The sequence below is a fragment of the Otolemur garnettii genome, unplaced genomic scaffold (assembly GCF_000181295.1).
Source record: "Otolemur garnettii isolate 467f Iridium unplaced genomic scaffold, OtoGar3 scaffold00196, whole genome shotgun sequence".
Classification (NCBI taxonomy): Eukaryota; Metazoa; Chordata; class Mammalia; order Primates; family Galagidae; genus Otolemur; species Otolemur garnettii.
The window spans coordinates 687,598-704,256 of record NW_003852591.1 but is presented as its reverse complement, the minus strand read 5'-3'; the positions used below and the strand labels follow the sequence as shown (position 1 = coordinate 704,256).

At 36.1% G+C, this 16,659-nt stretch overlaps 1 protein-coding gene across 1 annotated transcript in view; it reads right to left on the bottom strand.

The window, feature by feature from the left end:
* The window catches only part of PCNX1 (pecanex homolog 1), a 186,752-nt gene that overhangs the window by 37,516 nt on the left and 132,577 nt on the right, over positions 1–16,659 (bottom strand). Inside the window, exons 17-23 of the mRNA XM_023507659.1 lie at positions 15,558–15,667; positions 15,054–15,159; positions 13,384–13,476; positions 7,277–7,427; positions 4,136–4,277; positions 3,262–3,439; positions 563–671 (exon numbers count right to left, since the gene is read on the bottom strand). Coding sequence (XP_023363427.1) covers positions 563–671; positions 3,262–3,439; positions 4,136–4,277; positions 7,277–7,427; positions 13,384–13,476; positions 15,054–15,159; positions 15,558–15,667 — 889 coding nt within the window. The remainder of the gene's footprint in view (positions 1–562; positions 672–3,261; positions 3,440–4,135; positions 4,278–7,276; positions 7,428–13,383; positions 13,477–15,053; positions 15,160–15,557; positions 15,668–16,659) is intronic.

Genomic DNA, 16,659 nt, shown 5'->3' with positions numbered 1-16,659 from the left:
AAGTAGCTGGGACTACAGGCGCCTGCCACAACTCCTGGCTATTTTTTGGTTGCAGCCATCATTGTTGTTTGGTGGGCCCAGGCTGGATTTGAACCCACCAGCTCAGGTGTATGTGGCTGACGCCTTAGCCGCTTGAGCCACAGGTGCCAAGCCTGAGAAAACATTTTTAAGAAATGACAACAATAGAAAAATTTGGACAGAGTTTTTATAACCATATTATTTTTCAAGTTTTGTACTTTTATTTCCATACACACTTTATATACATCAAAAATTAATGAACTTTAATATTTACACACACAAACATAAAATTTTAAATTAGCTTCACTTAATTATAAAACTTTTGATACTTTTCTCTCATGTTCAGATGATCTGTAGGCCACAGATGTTAATACAAGCCACACAATCAAAATCAGTTTAGGTGTGGATTCAAAAGACTATGAATTTTTGATGATTTATTATATAATTAACTATACTCCATGCCTGTGAAAGGTTATACCTACAAACTGACAGTCTGACAAGGGCATGACTGTTCATTCTTATGAAACTTGACTGAGAAGGATACGGGGCACTGCAAAGGGCTGAGCAAAAGCGTGGAAAGCAGAACCCCATGTGATCTGCCATGGGGCGATGTAAGTATACACAAACTGCAGTTTATAAAGGAGTTCCCAAAGCTGTAGGAGGAAAAAAGAAATCTGTAAAAAACTTACCATCACATACTTGAATCTGAAATGGAAAACCTGTAAAATGTATTTTCTTCCTAGAGGGGAATGGCATTGAAATTATTTGCCATTTGCGTAATAGGAAAAGATACATCAACTGCCAAAACACTAAATTTATTTCTCAGTAAAGATATTATTTTTAAGTAAAGACAGCTGACGTAGGGATTTGCATTTCTTCTGTTTAAACATGTTATGTGCTCTACTAGCCACGTATTACCAGTACCACAAGCAAAACAAAGGTAGGAAGCAGCAAAATAACAGTTCTTGAAAAAAAAATCTACATGTCCATGAAGCTTTAATAACACATATATTTATTTATTCTAACATAACTTTCCCCAAGTTTTTGTGCTTTGGAGATTGAGTGTGTTTTAAATGCAATGTCAAAAAGGAATGTGAAAACAGCAATGGTAATATAATTGTCACTGTTTTGTTTGCACAGAAATGTAGTTGTATGTTCTAGGCATCTGTCCACAACCTCCATTATTATCAATAAAAACACAGTCCACATTTTAACCTTAAAAACTTAAGTTTAGATCTGTTATTGTTGCTGAACATGTCTTCAGTGTAGAAACGGAGTTGCTGTGTTTGTCCAAGATTGCCTCTGCATGTTAGATAAGGCAAAGTCAGACACTTAAACCAGATTAGACTCTTAAAAGCAGAAACTTATGAATAATTTGGTGCCACGATTAGACAACAAATACCTCATCTCTTAAAATACTCTGGCTGATTAACAAATGAATTTGTTTAATTTCCAATTTAATAAAGAAATCAAACTTCATCTAATCAGAAAATGCAGATGAACCTCAGTATTCTTTGTCATGACTTGAAATCATGCTGGCAATCCTTGCTACTAAAGTAATCAAGGTCACAGTGAGTAAAAGCAGCATTTGTATCACCACAATGTCATATCACTTAGAAGCAGTGACTCAGAAAACCCTTCAGATTCTAAACATGAAACATTTAATTTTTTCTTGAAAGGCAGTTAAATCAATGGTTTACCTTACAACAGTATCTTAGAATAAAAAATATATCTGAAGAGATCACTTGAATATTACTTGCTTATAATCACCGTTAAATTCTATCTGCCAATCATGTAAAATGCAAACTCCTTAGGTAGAGAGCTTTGATTTGTTCACTGATGTAGTAAAACTTTCTAGAACAGTTCTGGAAAATGGTATGCTCTCGAAAAATATTTAATGAATGAAAATATTAAGAAAACCCAAACTAATGCAGAGTTAAGTGTAGCAACTATATTTCAAAGATTTAGTTTATATTTTACTATAACTTTCACTTTTTTCCAATAGTAAAATAAGATGAAATATAATTTTCATTTTAAATATTTAAACATGTGAGAAACTACATGCTTTTTAATACAAATCATTTCTCTGATTAACTTTCAGCCTTCCTCTTTGGTTAATAACCATACTCACCAGAAGAATAAATAAATGATAAAAACGCACACAAACTAGTGGTTGAACAAGTAAGTATTATATTGAAACATTTCAGAAGCTATGGACCACAATACTGACAATGACTATCAATAAAACCTTGTTCAGGTTAATGGTTTTCCATTTTTACTGTTTCCATCCTAGAGTTGGAGCTCTATCAAATCTGAATTATTGTCAAAAATCTCTTAAGCTGTTCTCCATACCTTTATGATTTCTCTTCCCCAATTCATCCCAAATGTGGCTGACCAGGCTAACTTTCCTAAAATTGAACTTTCACTGTGTTTTGTAGCTGTTCATTTGCTTCAGCTCTGAGTTCCCTATCAAATGGGATAATATATGTCAAAGTCCTTTGCCTGTGGTCAGTGTTAACAAGAAATCTAATTGCTATTTAATTTACAAATCATCTGACTATACAAACTATTTCACTTAGAAAGGCAGTGTTTCACATCTCTTTTTTTTTTTTTGCAGTTTTTGGCCGGCGCTGGGTTTGAATCCGCCACCTCTGACATATGGGGCCGGCGCCCTACTCCTTTGAGCCACAGGCGCCACCCATACGATCTAATTTTTAAAAGGCCTAAGAACCTCTATTTTGGGGGTGGGTCACACAGTTTTGAAGCATTCTCTAAACTTCAGCGTATTCTTCAAATGTTACATCAAGCAATTTCTGATTGCTGCCAACTGGCCAAAATGTCCTCAGCATCTACTGTCTTTATTCAGCTATCAGATTATCATCCTCAGCTATAATTTGCTCCCTCCATCTATCCAGTAGCCTGTAGCCCAATTCAATTATTACCTATTCTGTTTCTAGTATTATTCAAAACTATACCCCATTTGGAAGATACACTTATTAATGTTTTCTAATTTTTCTATGGAACTTAACTTCATCTTCCTAGCTCTAGCAAGAAATCTATCTTTCACATATCACAGTGACTAGCATTATTTAGGGATTCTAACATGCTCCTGGTTGAAGAGAGATATAATTTCCTTAGATGATAATACATCATATGAAATGTAAGCATAATCCTCATTAAAAAGCATATTAAGTAGGGAGACCGTTTTTCTAGGTAAGGATGTTCCTTTCAATGACAAGTTACCTTGTGGAAGAGTATAGACATGAAGAAGAGATCCAACAGCATGGTTTCTGAAAAAGCTTCATAGTCAAATTTGAAAAAGAGCACAGTAAAGATGACTGTGACATACTGATATGTGGGGCTGCTGAACGAGGATCGCAGCAACTTCAAGCCGGCAATGGTGATCATTAAAGCACCTAATCTGTGACAGAAAGAAGGCACAAGTCATCTACTCATGACTGGAAACAGTAGCAAATTCACTAACTTCAAGAACTAACTTTACAAATATAAAGATCAAATTTAAGCTCCTAAAAATGATGTGTATAGGTAAGCAAATCAGATCCTGAAGGAATCTGTGTAGTGTAATATTCCCTTTTATTGTATGAGGATGATTATCACTAATACGAATAAACAAGTTTTAAAACAAACAGTATTGTAATTCTGACATCTGCTTCTCTAATTTCTCAATATTTTTATTGCCTTAACATTAATTGCATTTAGAGTAAGAAAAACATATGTTAACACTCTGTCAACAACATGCACATACTCTAGTGGGCAGTCCTACAGAACGACCACGGAGGCAAGTCATCACCTGCATGCTATAAGATATAGCCATCTCTCAAAGTTGCCATATCATATTAAAAATTAACCTTACTAAATAAATATTCTCTCATAAAATATCAGTTAGCAATGTCTACAGTAGTGAACATGCCCATGGCAGAAACAGGAGTTTAACAAAGGCAAGACAAAGACAAAAAAACTCATCTATATTTTTAATCTCACAGTGGCCTTGTCAAAGTGAGACTCAATAATTACTTGATACTTGACCAATAACTTAAAACACTGTTTTTGACAGCTCCTAATAGTCAAGCTTAGGTTACAGAATTATTGGACTTACTCTGTATCCAACTTCTTTGGACTTGCAATTTTCTCTGCACTGCTACTAAGTTCATTGAGAACAATCAATGGGTAGATGATATTCTTCTCCACAAAAAGAAGCCACACATGAAGCTTCTCAAACCACATCATAGTGGCTGCATCTAAAAGGGAAATACAAGTTACCGCATGTCATTGAACATATAAAGTAGTTTAGGAAATGTGGTAAGAAAGGAAAATCTTACAACTTAAACTTAGTTCTATATCACAAATACAAATGTAAAAAACTCTAGTACTTAGTCAACTTCCATGAGCTCTGCAACACTTAAAAATTTGCAACTTAGACATGACTTATATTTAGATGAGTTTCATTTTAAACTTTAATTCTTGAAAGCTCAATTCTTAACTACAACTTTTATTCACTTATGCTTATAAGCTTATGGAAAAAAGGATATGGATTATTAGATGGCTTCCTTCCCCCCAAATAAATGATCTACTAAATACTTTGTTTTAAAAATGCTATGACATATGTACATAGATGCATATACATATATATGATATATATGATATACTATCTCAGAACCAATATAAAAATATGCTATTGACTGGGCATGGTGGCTCACATCTGTAATTCTAGCACTCTGGGAGGTTTAGACAGGTGGATTGCTGAGCTTGTGGATTGGAGACCAGCCCGAGTAAGAGCAAGACCCCATCTCTAAAAAAAGCCAGGCATTGTGGTGGGCGCCTGTAATCCCAGCTACTTGGGAGGCTGAGACAAGAGCATCACTTGAGCCCAGGAGTTTGAGATTGTTGTGAGCTATGATGCTACGGCATTCTACTGAGGGCAAAAAAGTGAGATTCTGTCTCAAAAAAAAAAAATGCTATTACTTGAATTCACAGACTTAATAAAAGTCATTTTCATTGCCAATAAATTTTTTTCAAATATTTCAGTATTATTTCATTGGGGAAAGTGCCATAAAATAAAACAGTTAAAACATGTTTTTTTTTTTTTTTCATTCTGGATATACATTTTATTTTTATTTATTTATTAAATGATAACTATGTACATTAATGCAATTCTGGGGTACAGTGTGGTGTTTTCATATATAATTTGAAATATTTTCATCAAACTGGTTAACATAGCCTTCATGTCATTTTCTTAGTTATTAAAACATGGTTTTAATGGCCATTTGAAAACAATTGTCTATCTAGAAGTTCTTTTGGAAGTTCTGTAATGAAAATCAGTACCATGAAAGAAAATCAACTTTGTTATGACCTAGTACTATTAACAAGTCCAAAAAGTTATGGTGATTCAAAATTTGATTTTAGATTACATGTTGTTAAAATCAAAAATAAAGAAAAAATACAATCAATAATTTAATGAAAATTTCTGTTCTTTAAAAAAAAAAACTAGATATACTTACTATTACTTATACTTATTATTTTACTTATACTTATTACTTTAAATTGCACATTAACTTTATGGCCACCCTGTATATGAAAGCAGTTGTAATTGTTCACCATCAAAAATAATCTCATCCTGTGTTATTTCACGGCTAATAGAGAGGGGCGAGTACATACTCTTACACAGTTTTCATGTCTTTTGTTTTTAATAAAACGTGCACCAATTTTGTAAAAGGTCTACACAGAGTTATTACTGAAACCTACAAACTACGGTTTATTTATCTCTCCAAGATTAAACTGGTGATCAAGGTTATGGTAAACATGACATTCCAATCAATTTCACCAAAAGGCCCAGGAAATTTGCTTTATAAAGTCAAGTTTGGTACAGACAGCTTTCAAAGACTTCAGAGTTCTCTAAGATAATTAATTCACCTTCAAATAATTGAGTAATTTACTCTCTTTATAATAATTCACTAACTGCAGTAAAAGTCTGAAGGAAAAAAATTGGCTTATTTAATCACTAGTACATAATAAATGATGACACAGAACTTTTAGTATTTCTTCAAATGAGGAAGAATAGTATATTATGGGTCATGGGGCCAATGAACAAGAACCGAATACTTTTAACAATAGGAAAGAAAGTCAGGGCTGTTAGTTGCGACAGAGTCTCTGCCTCGGCTAGAGTGCTCAGCCTAGCTCATAGTAACCTCAGACTCCTAGTTCAAGTGATCCTCTTGCTACAGCCTTTTGCGTAGCTGGGACTACAGGCACCTGCCACTATGCCCTTTCTATTTTTAGTAAAGACGGGGTCTTATTCTTGCTCAGGCTGGACTTGAACTCCTGAGTTCAAGGGATCCTCCACCTTGGCCTCCCAGAGTGCTATGATTACAGCCCTGAGCCACTGTGCCCAGCCAAGAAAAGTCAGTGTTTGCAGTGGCAAGGAAGAAGCTTGCCAAGCAGACTGGCCTTTTATCTCTTTTTGGGTCATTTTGTACTTTAATCCCCAATCTAAACTAATAATAGCAATTACAAAATGTTTTAACTTCTGCACTTTATCAACTCTCGTATACAGCTCTGTGGTATACTGTCTCTGTCAGAAACACGAGAAAAGTCCTTTCTTTTCTCCCTGTCCTGAAAATACTTCAAATAGAGGCCTCAGGATTGGGTTGCCTGTATATGGCAAAAAAAAAGGGAAAGAAAATAAGAGGAAAAAAGTCTTATTGGGGGGAAGAGGAGGGACACAACAGAGAAGTCACGGACACACACGAGTCATCGTCAATGACAGATCTGTGAAGAACAATTTAGTGAAGGAAGAAGTAAGTTTCTTCTGTAGAAAACTGGCATTGTAGCACTAATGTTTATAGTTCAGCTGAAGTTAAAGCATCATGCAAGACATTGGATTCATTAACAGACTGAAACACACGCGGCTTGGTGCCCGTGGCTCAGTGGTTAGGGTGCTGGCTACACACACCAGGGCTGGCAGGTTCAAACCTAGCCTGGGCTTGCTAAACAACAGTGACAACAACAACAAAAACAAAAAAATGGCCGGGCGTTGTGGCAGGTGCCTGTGGTTCCAGTTGCTGGGCTGTGATGCCGTAGCACTCTACCAAGGGCAACATAGTAAGACTCAAACAAACAAAACATACACACACATATATACACCAAAGTATTTCTGATGATACATAACTCAGTTACCTATCAGCAGAGTAAGGGAGAAAAGTCATAGTATTAAAAAGAAGAGTGTTAATGAAATACTTACTTCGAACTTCATACTGGTTATACTCCACTGTCTTCAGCAGGGGATGAGAGAAACAGTGCCACGGTAGCTGTTTTCTAACTTGAGGCAGGACGTAATGGGTTACAAACCCCACAAAGCCAACCAAGGCATACAGCACATACTTGAGAGCAGGCTAAAAAAAAAAATACATAAAGTTGAAAAACTTAGGAATGATTTTGAGACTCTCAGAATTTCAATTCTGTCAGCTCATTTGACAATGAAGAGCAAAGAGAATTTTAGAATCTAAAACCCAAACATTTTCTATAGTTAACATTTCTATGTTATGTAATTTTTTCTAATTAAGTCAGCTTTGAAAGTTAGTGCCTATTCATGTATCATAGATACTTTGACATGCATTAACTACTTTCTCTGGTGTCTCCCTCTACTGTATATTGAGAGTGACCTGAGTCATACTGCTTTCTACTATAAGACTGTTCTGTATGACATTCAGAGCAATGCATTAACTATTTTAAATAGTAAAGACAAAGGATGTGGTCAAAGCTAGGGTGTGCCTAGAGCAGCCAGCTGCATACACTGGTTCAAAGAATATGGCTCAGCACACAGCTACATGTCTGACCAAAAGAGTGGAGGCCCAGGCACACTAGAGTCACCAGCCATGGTCACTGAGGTGGGTCATCCGTGGCTATCACCGGTGAACACATCACATCTGCCAAGAACCCGGCCTCTTTCCTGCCACCCCTCATGCTTCCCAGGAAGGTCATATGCTCCTTCCTCAGCTATATCACCAATTATAACAAGGCCTAGAAGCCTGGTGCACACCTGCGCAAGTACATAGGGCAGAGACCACTGGTTTGCGACTATGAAGGAGCCAACACCACCAGTGCTCCTGGATGCTGCCCAGGAGTCTGAGGATGAGCACACCCAGCCTGCCACACCCACCAGTGGCATCCCCGACTTGAGCAAAGCCTTGCCACTGTCTCTATTAATAAGCACAGCCTAAACTACTGGGGCGCTCCCAAACACCACTGACACCAATTACCACCTTAGAAATCAGTGGATTTTTCAGTAGAAACCTTACAAACTGGGAGATGATGGGGTGATGTGTTGAAAGTATTAAAAGATAAAAAAAATGGCAGTCAGAATACCATGCCCAGAAAAGTTATCCATCAGTAATGATGAAGAAATAAAGTCTTTCTCAGATAGGCAGAAACTGAGGGAATTCATCATTACTCTACAAGAAGTTAAATGTTTAAGTTTCCCACAGAGCATATAGACTGGCTAAATGGATTTCTTAACAAAAGATGCAAATATATGCTGCCTTTAGGAAGCTCACTTCATCTCTAAAAACAGAGACTGAAAGCGAAGAAATGAAAAAAATAATTATGTAAACAGAAACCAAAAGTGTACAGAAGTAGCTATATTTACATCAGACAAAACAGATTTCAAGTAGAAAAGAAATAAAAAGAGACAAAGAGGGTCATCATATAATAATAAAGAGATCCATTCAGCAGGAGGATGTGGCAACTGTACATAGAACACACAGACATATAAAGCAAATATTAAAGATAAAATAACAGTTGGCAACTTCACGCTCCAATTTCAGCACTGACACATCAACTAGAAAGAAAAGTAACAAAATGACTTCAGACTTAGTTTGCTCTACAGAGCAAATGTACCAGGAAGTCATTTACAGGGTCTTTCATCCACAAGCTACAGAATACAGATTCTTCTCATCAGCACATGGAACGTTCTCCAAGACAGACCATATGTTAGGCCACACGTCTCAACAATTTTTTTTTTTAAAAGGCATATCAAATATCTTTTTAGACCATAATGGAAAAAAGTTAGAAATCAGTAATAAGAGGAATTTTAGAAACTGTAAGAATACACGGAACATAAATGATGTGCTGCTGAATGAATGTTGAGTCAATGAAAAAACTAGTAAGAACATCAAAACAGTTATGTTAAGAAGAAAACGTAAACACAGTCAAAGTCTATGGGGCACAACCAAAGCAGCACTAAGGGGGATGGTTATAGTAATAAATGCCACATCAAAAAAGCAAAAAGATTTCCAATAAACAACCAAACAATGTACCTCAAAGAACAAGAAGATCAAGAACAAACCAAACCCAAAAGCAGTAGAAGGAACAATCAGAAGAGAACTAAAGAAAAACAAAGACTAACAAAACAATAAAAGGATCAGTGAAACAAAGAGTTGGGTTTTGTTTTTGAAATTATGAACAAATTTAATAAAGCCCTAGCTAGGCTAAGAAAAAAAGAAAAAAACCCACATAAATGAAATCAGAAATAAAAAAGGAGACATTACAACTGATAGCACAGAATTACAAAGGATCTTAAGAGACGATTATATGCTAATCAACTGGAAAACCTTGAGGAAGTGATTACATTCTTGGACACAAACAATCTATCAAATTGAAACCAGGAAGAAGGAGAAAACACCGATAAACTAATAGCAAGTAACAATATTGAAATGGTAATCAAAAGTCTCCCAACAGGGGCAGTGCCTGTGGCTCAAGGAGTAGGGTACCGGCCCCATATCCTGGAGGTGGTGGGTTCAAACCTTGCCCCGGTTAAAAACTGCAAATAAATAAATAAATAAAAATTAAAAAAAAAAAAGTATCCCAACAAAGAAAAGCTGAGGACCAGATGGCTTTACTGCTGAATTCTACCAAACCTATGCCATAAAATAGAAGAGGAGGGGACATCTTCCTATCTCATTCTATAAAGCCCGTGTTACCCAGCTACCAAAACCTGACAATGTCACAACAAAAACAAAAACTATAACACATTATACCTGGTGAATGAAGACCAAAGGATCCTCAATAAAACACCAGCAAACCAAATCCAGCCACACATCACAAAGGTAACTCACTGTGATCAGGTGAGATTTATCCCAAGCACGCAAGAATGGCTCAGCATATGCAAATCAATAAACACGATATTTCATATCAGTAGAATGAAGGACAAAACCATACAATCATCTCAACAGATGCAGAAAGTGCATTTGATAAAATTCAACATCCTCTCATGATAAAAATCCTCAAAAAATTCATCCCAGAAAGAACACACTTCAATATAATAGAGGCCACCTATGATTAATCCACAGCCAACATCATACTGAATGGAAAAAAGCTGAAAGCCTTTTCTCTAAGAGCACGAACAGGACAAGGATGCCCACTTTCATCACTCCTGTTCAACACAGTGTCCATCAACAGATGAATAGACAAAGAAATGTGGTCTATACAAGCAAGAGAATATTATTTAGGCATAAAAAAGAATAAAATCATGTCATTTGCAGAAACATGGATGGACTGGAGGCCATTACGTGAGGTTTCTCCCACACAGACAGAGGTAGAGAGCATAGAGTAGAATGCTGATTATCAGAGGCTTAAAGGGCAGAGGATACGACAAAACGTTGGTTAACAGGTACTCAAATGCAGTTACACAGAAGGAATTAACTCTAGCATTTGATAGTAGAGAAATTATAGTTAACAATTAATTATACTATATTTCAAAATAGCTAGAAGATTTCATATGTTCCATTGTTTCAAAATACACATGTAACCCATAAATATGTATTATAATTATACCCCAACTTTAAAAAAAATTAAATTTAAAGGCTGGGCACAGTGGCTCACGCCTGTAATCCTAGAACTCTGGGAGGCTGAGGTGGTGGATTGCTTGAGCTCATGAGTTCAAGACCAGCCTGAGCAAAAAAGAAGACCCTGTCTGTACTAAGAACAGAAAAAAACTGAGGCAAGAAGGTAGCTTGAGCCCAAGAGTTGGAGGTTGCTACGAGCTATGACACCACGGCATTCTACCCAACTTGAGACTCTGTCTCTCAAAAAATAAATAAGTAAATAAATAAAATTAAAAAATAAAATTAAATAAATTTAAATAAAATTTAAAAATTTAAATAAAATTAAAACTAAGCATGAGAGAAAAGCAGAATGGAATGAGAAAGAAGTCTCCTTTTTTGTTCCTTTGCACGGTATACTATTAAAAGAGAATTCTTATGTATGACTAATTCATAAAAGAGGGAATGAAGTGCCAGCTCTTTAAATATTCAAATTAAGCCATTTATTTAGAATCTCTGGAACCTCTTGCACATGAAGAAACCTCTTCCTGCACCCTGAAGACCTACCAGAACTTATTCACTTTGAAAGTACTCGGAAATTAATAGTTCAAACTGGAAGAAACACAAAACTGGTGAAAATATTAAATAAAATTAAATTAGATTTTTGTTTCTGAAAAAACGGAGTAACAGGGAATTAACCTCCCACATGAAAGAACTGAACAGAACATAAAATACACGACCCAGTGATTTGCACAGATGAGAAATAAGGGACTAAATCATCAAACCTGAAGGAAAGGAAAAAAGTGAGGTGAGCACTGGGACTGTCTCAGCATACTGCCCGGGCACTTCCAGGCTGCAGCTCAGGGAGGGAGAACCCCATAAGACTGGGTCCTCTCAGAACTAAGGAGATGGAGCTGAAAGTCTGGGGAAACCAAGGCAGCTAGAGTTCATCAGAACAGACAGTGTACCCAAAAGAAAACTTGTATTTTGCTTATCTGTGGTACTAGATATCATAAGAATTACACATGAACCCATTTTTGCTCGTCAGCTTTTGTCAGTGTTTGTGTATTTACTGTCTGGTCTGAGACAACTCTACTTCCAACATGTAGTAGAGAAGAAAAGGTTGGACACCCCTGATCTACACAAAAGAACGGAGGGCATAAACCTGAGGACTGCACACCTACAGATGACAGGGATTGTTCTTGAGAAACCGCACTAGGGAGGAACATCTGAGAAGCTTCACCCATTTCTGAGCCTTTAGATGATAAGGTTTTAGACCTCTAATTGTACTGGAAACTTTTAGGATTTTATGGGGGATAAATGCATTTTGAATATGGGAAGATGTCACGAAGGCCAGAGGCTGAGCCATGGTGGTCCTCTAAAATGGTCCCATGGTCTTGGCCTCTTGGCATTTGCACCCAGGTATATTCTCTTCCCACAATGTACCAGGGTTGATCTAAATAACCTGCAAAATCTGGAAGAAGTATAGGCATGTCACTTCCAGTATCAGGTGGTAAGTGGTGCAGCTTCTGTCTTGGGCTTTCTCTCTCAAGCATCACTTGCTTTGGTAGAAAGTCGCCATCACTCAAGTGGCGCATGGTGAAGACCACTAAGGAGAACTGAGGTCTGTCCATGGCCACAGTCAGAAGGAACCGAGGTTTGCAACTAATGAATGACTGCAGCATCACAGAAGATCCTGAGCCAGAAGCATCCCGATAAGCCACTTTCAGATTCATGGCCAAGGGAACCATGAGGAAATAAATTTTTCTTTATTAAAACCAAATAAAAAGTCACATATTTCAGCACTTACAGACAAACATTACGATCAGATTAGAAATTAGTCCAAACACTCAGCAACGGGATCCATTATGAGACTCTGTTAGATGATTTCATCATTGCACAATCATCAAAAACAGTGTAATTACATAAGCCTAGACAGTGTAGCCTACTACAAACCTAGCTGTATGGTACAGGCTATTGCTCATAGGCTACAAACGTGTACAATGTGTTACTGTACTGAATACTGCGGGCAACTGTAACATTATGGTAAGTACAGCAGGACCTCCATACTGGCCACCTACTTGAAATGACCTAATTTCCAAACACTGGAGGTGCACCACATGTGTGTATCAATACAATAGACCTAGTTCCTCATGCCGACCCCCTTTATATATTGACTGGTTTGTTTCAGTCCCTTGGGTGGTCAATTTACAGAGGTTCTACTGTATCTGTGTATCTAAACATAGAAAAGGCACAGTAAAAGTATGGCATAATAAAAATGGTACACATATAAGACAGTTCCATTACAGTATTATGGGACACCGTCAGACATCCAGTCTATTCTATTGTTTTTTGGGGGGTTTTTTTTGCAGTTTGTTTGCAGTTTGAACCCCCCACCTCTGGCATATGGGGCTGGCGCCCTACTCCTTGAGCCACAGGCGCTGCCCCCATCCAGTCTATTGTTGACTAAAATGTTATATAGCGCAAGACTATACTTTCTCTCTATTAAAAGAACAAAATTATCCCTTACCTGCAATGCTGTAAAGACTGTGCTCACATGTATAGCAAAGTACAGCACACCAATTACAATGCATACTACTAGGTCAGACTGTAAACGCTCACTCTGTTGAAGAGAAAAAAAAAGAAATATCAAACAATTACATTAAAAATTTAAAAAAAAAACCTTTCCTTCATTCCCAAGTAGCAAAGTTTAAGAAATAATTTTTCATTGATATTCCTTAAAGTTCTAGATATTTCTTAGACATATTAATTAGCTATAATAAATCTTATTTACTTCCTCAATTTCCTCACATTCTGGTACTATACTGTAGTATGAAGGAAACTAAACAACTTCTCTATTTCTGCTAGCTGCATGACCTATTGCAATGAAATGAAGATTTTTATTCCCCAGAGGAAAAGGAAGTAATAAGTTGCCATAACATTTTTTAGATTTTTTCTTTTTTGAGACCAGGTCTCACTATGTGCACAGGCTGGAGTGCCATAGCTATTCACAAGCATGGCCACAGCATGTTATAGGCCAGAATTCCTGAGCTCAAGGATTCCTGATCCTTCTGCTTCAGCCTCCCAAGTAGATGGGACCATGGACATGGGCCACTGTGGTTGGCCACTGTGCCATTTATAGGAGCATATCCCTTCAGATCCAGGGCTATAACCCTCTGGATAAGTCACGTTTTCACTGGTCTTTTGAAACGTTAACACTGCATACAGATGCCATATTTTACCTACTAGATTTTAGTTCTTTCAGTGGTTAAAGTAAAAACCAGAAACCTCAGTATCTTTGTTACCAGGTGACCCATTAGATTTTTGTTTGTAAGCTAGATTCAGAATATCCACCTACACTTAACATGAAATATGCTTTGCTAACATGGAAACTGAAGTCAGAAAGAAAGTTTGTTTAAATTATATCTTGTAGTAGTTGTGTAGTTTTATAGTTTTCTAAAGAATATGTAAATGGCTCAAGTTCACTGAAAGTAATTGTTATTTCTAATTCAATACTTATATAAATTTAGCCTCTTACAAATGAAAATAATCTAAAATAAAACTGAGATAAGAATGTTTTATATTTTCTTCCATAAAACAGACAGGATATCTATAAAATTCATTTTTCAAACAATTACTAAAAGAATGCAGGCAAATTTATATTTCATCAAATTAGAAAAATTTTTAAATTACTGCATTTACTTAACTATAATAAATTAATACAGGTTACTATTTTCTCTATTCAACCTGGGAAGCATATAAAGTTTCCAGACTGCTCTTGAGAAATAAAACATTCTAAAAGACTAGTAAGTGACTTGTAAGGACATAATTTTTTATCAACAAGAACAGCAACAAAATAAATCTAATCATGTTGATACTGATCTTTCAGATACTAGTCTCAACTCACGAGGAATAAAAATTCTATGATGATTAAAATTACTTAATTTCACCTTACCTAAAAATAAATGTTTAGCATATTGTTCTACAGAGAAGCCAAGTTTGAGGAATAAGCATTTTTACATGTTAATATTTGAAATCATGTGTTGAACGCAATCAATAACATACAACAGATCCTATTAAATATAACTTTACCCTTTCCCCCAATTACTAAAGATTTCTAAAAAGTATTCATTATATAATATGATCAAGTGTCTAAATTTTAAATAAGTCTTTTTGGTGACTCCCAAAGCTGAAACTTACAACAGAATTTCTCAGTTTTTCAGGTAATGGATCTTTTACTTCAGATAGAGGGTCTTCTGGATTTTTCTCTTCTGTTTGTGGAAAAATCTTGGATTGCACTAAAGAACTTTACATTAAAAAAATTGAGAGAAAATAATTACTAAAAAACAGATACATAATCTGAAAACCAGTAATTCAAATGGCAAATAAAAATAGAAAACCAAGTGATCCAAATATATTTAATCATTAACAAATGATAAATTTAAAATGTTTTAAGATATCATAAATAAACATATAGTGAAATATTTTTATTAAAAATAGTTTTAATATTTGGGAGAGAAAAACTAGCACACACTGTCAGCCAACATGGTCAGAATGACCCAAAATTAATACATTTTGGAATCTAATATAAATTAGGTTAATAGCAAGCACTTTGGAAAGGCATTAAAATAACTTAGAAGCTATGTGAAAAAAATGCCAACTTATTTACATTTCTTTAACCCAATAACAATTGATTTTACTTACAAAAGTACAGATGGATCACTGCTTTGTCGACTGAGATGATAAGACACTGCCACCAATAAACCACAAAAAATGGAGAAAAGTACTGGAATGTGCTGTCCATCCCAAGAATCCTGTTAAAAAAATTAACGGAATATGCTTCCAATTTATAATCTATCATACAATCCTTTTACCTCAGTATTTGTAGAGAACAATAAAATCAAATTCAATAAAAAAATTTAGCCAAATTATTAACTGCATTTTATTCCAGAAAAATTTAGATTTACTGTTTTCTGATGAGCTAGAATCTAGCTGCTACATTTCTTCTGGTACTAAAGCTTCGGTTTTTTTTGTACTAAAGCTCTTTTCATACAGCAGGAATGCTGTGCTTCTGATACATGTTGCTACCAGTTCTTTCATATTTTAAGTAGTATTAAGTTTACAGTAAACCATATAATCCTTTCTAAATAATAAAATAACTTGTACAGTAAATATTACATGTAACAACGGAGTAGGAAAAGTCACCATGTGATACAATGTATTAGGCAAAAGAAGGCTGGCCTGTGGTTCGCTATTTTCTCCGCGTCTTGCTTGTGTACGGGAGTGGCATTCAGCCACTGTTTGTTAAATGAATGACTGCATATTCCCAGGGGGAGATGAGGCCAAGGCTAGCTTCCAAGGCCAGCAAACATGTGGTTCTGCCACGCTGGCTCTGCTCACTGCACTATCTCTAGAGTTCTTGGCATAAAGCATGGCATAGAGTGGATCATACTGTGACAGGAGGGCTAGCAGCTCTTATGTACGTTCTGTGAGGTACACACCATTCTGATCTCTTGTCTTCTTCTAGAGCAGTGGTTCTCAACCTTCCCAATGCCGCAACCCTTTAATATATATAGTTCCTGTATATATACAGGACCCATGGGTTGAGAACCACTGTCCTAGGGGTTTAGAAAGGAAAAACTGTAGAAGCAGGGAGCCAAATGGTAGTTTTTAATAAAATTTGCCCCTTTTCTCACTTAAAAATACTCTTGGTTCCATATCACAATATGAACCACCCCCCTCCCTTTTTTTTGAGATAGAGTCTCAAGCTGTCACCCTGGGTAGAGTGTCATAATGTTACTGCTCA